Raw genomic sequence first — 951 nt, 5'->3', positions numbered from 1 at the left:
GCTGCAGGCCCGCCAGCCCCTCCTACCGGCCCCCCACCACCCGCCGCTCCCGCCTCTCCCTGGACACCATGGCCGACAGGGAGCTGCTGAGCTTCCTCGAGAGATCCACAGACGGCCCCGAGGAACTCAAGCCCAGCAACTCATCCCAGGGCTGCCTCTGGCAGGTCCCTCCTGACGGAGCCTGCAGGGAACCTGGAGAACCGAGGGGCCAGGACTCCAGCCTAGCGCACAGACCTCGGGCCTTGGAGGGCCAGGAGGAAGCCCCCCACTCCACCACAGCTTGGGCGAACTGGCTCCCTGCAGCCCACCCCGACGATCCCGCCTGCGCTTTACGCCGCCCTCGGCGCAGTGGGGTCAGCACCCTCCGAAAAAGGAACAGCGCACCGGTGGGCCTGGATCCTGTGCGGTCCTCGCCCCCACTCTCACCGTTGGCTCTAGGGATTAGGGAGCATGAGCTGGTGACCGGGCTGGCCCAGTTCGACCTCCAGGCTCCCAAGGGCCTGGAGGAGCCGCCCCAGTTGACCGGGAATGACTGCAGCCCAATGGAGCTGGTGTCCGTGGGGGATGCGAGCCCACCATCCCTGGGCGCCCCCAACAGCAGCCCGACGACGCCCGTGGGCAGAGGTGCCCGAGTGGGTCCCAGCCCTGTCCCCCAGGATGGCGAAGCTGCCCCTTATGAGCCCAGAAGCGCAGCTCCGCTCTCTGAGGGGAGTAGCGACCCTGACAGCCAAGATCCTGGGCCTCTGTTCTGCATCTCGGACACCAGCGACTGCTCGTTGACCCTGGACTGCTCTGAGGGAGCCAACTCCAGACCCTTAGAGGGGGACCCAGGCGAGGCAGGCGATGGGGAGGGCTCTGTGTCACCCGGGGCCTGGGAGACGGGCGGCAGTCAGGCCTCCTCCAACCCCATCTGCAGCCCAACTGTGGGGGCTCCCGCTGCTGCCTCCACCC

The 951-nt window shown here is 68.5% G+C and overlaps 1 protein-coding gene across 1 annotated transcript in view; it reads left to right on the top strand.

Moving 5' to 3' along the window:
- FHDC1 (FH2 domain containing 1) overlaps positions 1 to 951 on the top strand; it is a 50,138-nt gene that overhangs the window by 42,736 nt on the left and 6,451 nt on the right. The window contains exon 14 of the mRNA XM_010840800.1: positions 1 to 949. This exon is cut by the window's left edge and continues 32 nt beyond it. Within this exon, the coding sequence (XP_010839102.1) occupies positions 1 to 949 (949 nt within the window). The remainder of the gene's footprint in view (positions 950 to 951) is intronic.

This window comes from Bison bison, unplaced genomic scaffold, assembly GCF_000754665.1.
Source record: "Bison bison bison isolate TAMUID 2011002044 unplaced genomic scaffold, Bison_UMD1.0 scf7180017864146, whole genome shotgun sequence".
NCBI lineage: Eukaryota > Metazoa > Chordata > Mammalia > Artiodactyla > Bovidae > Bison > Bison bison.
This window is presented reverse-complemented; position numbering and strand designations above follow the sequence as displayed.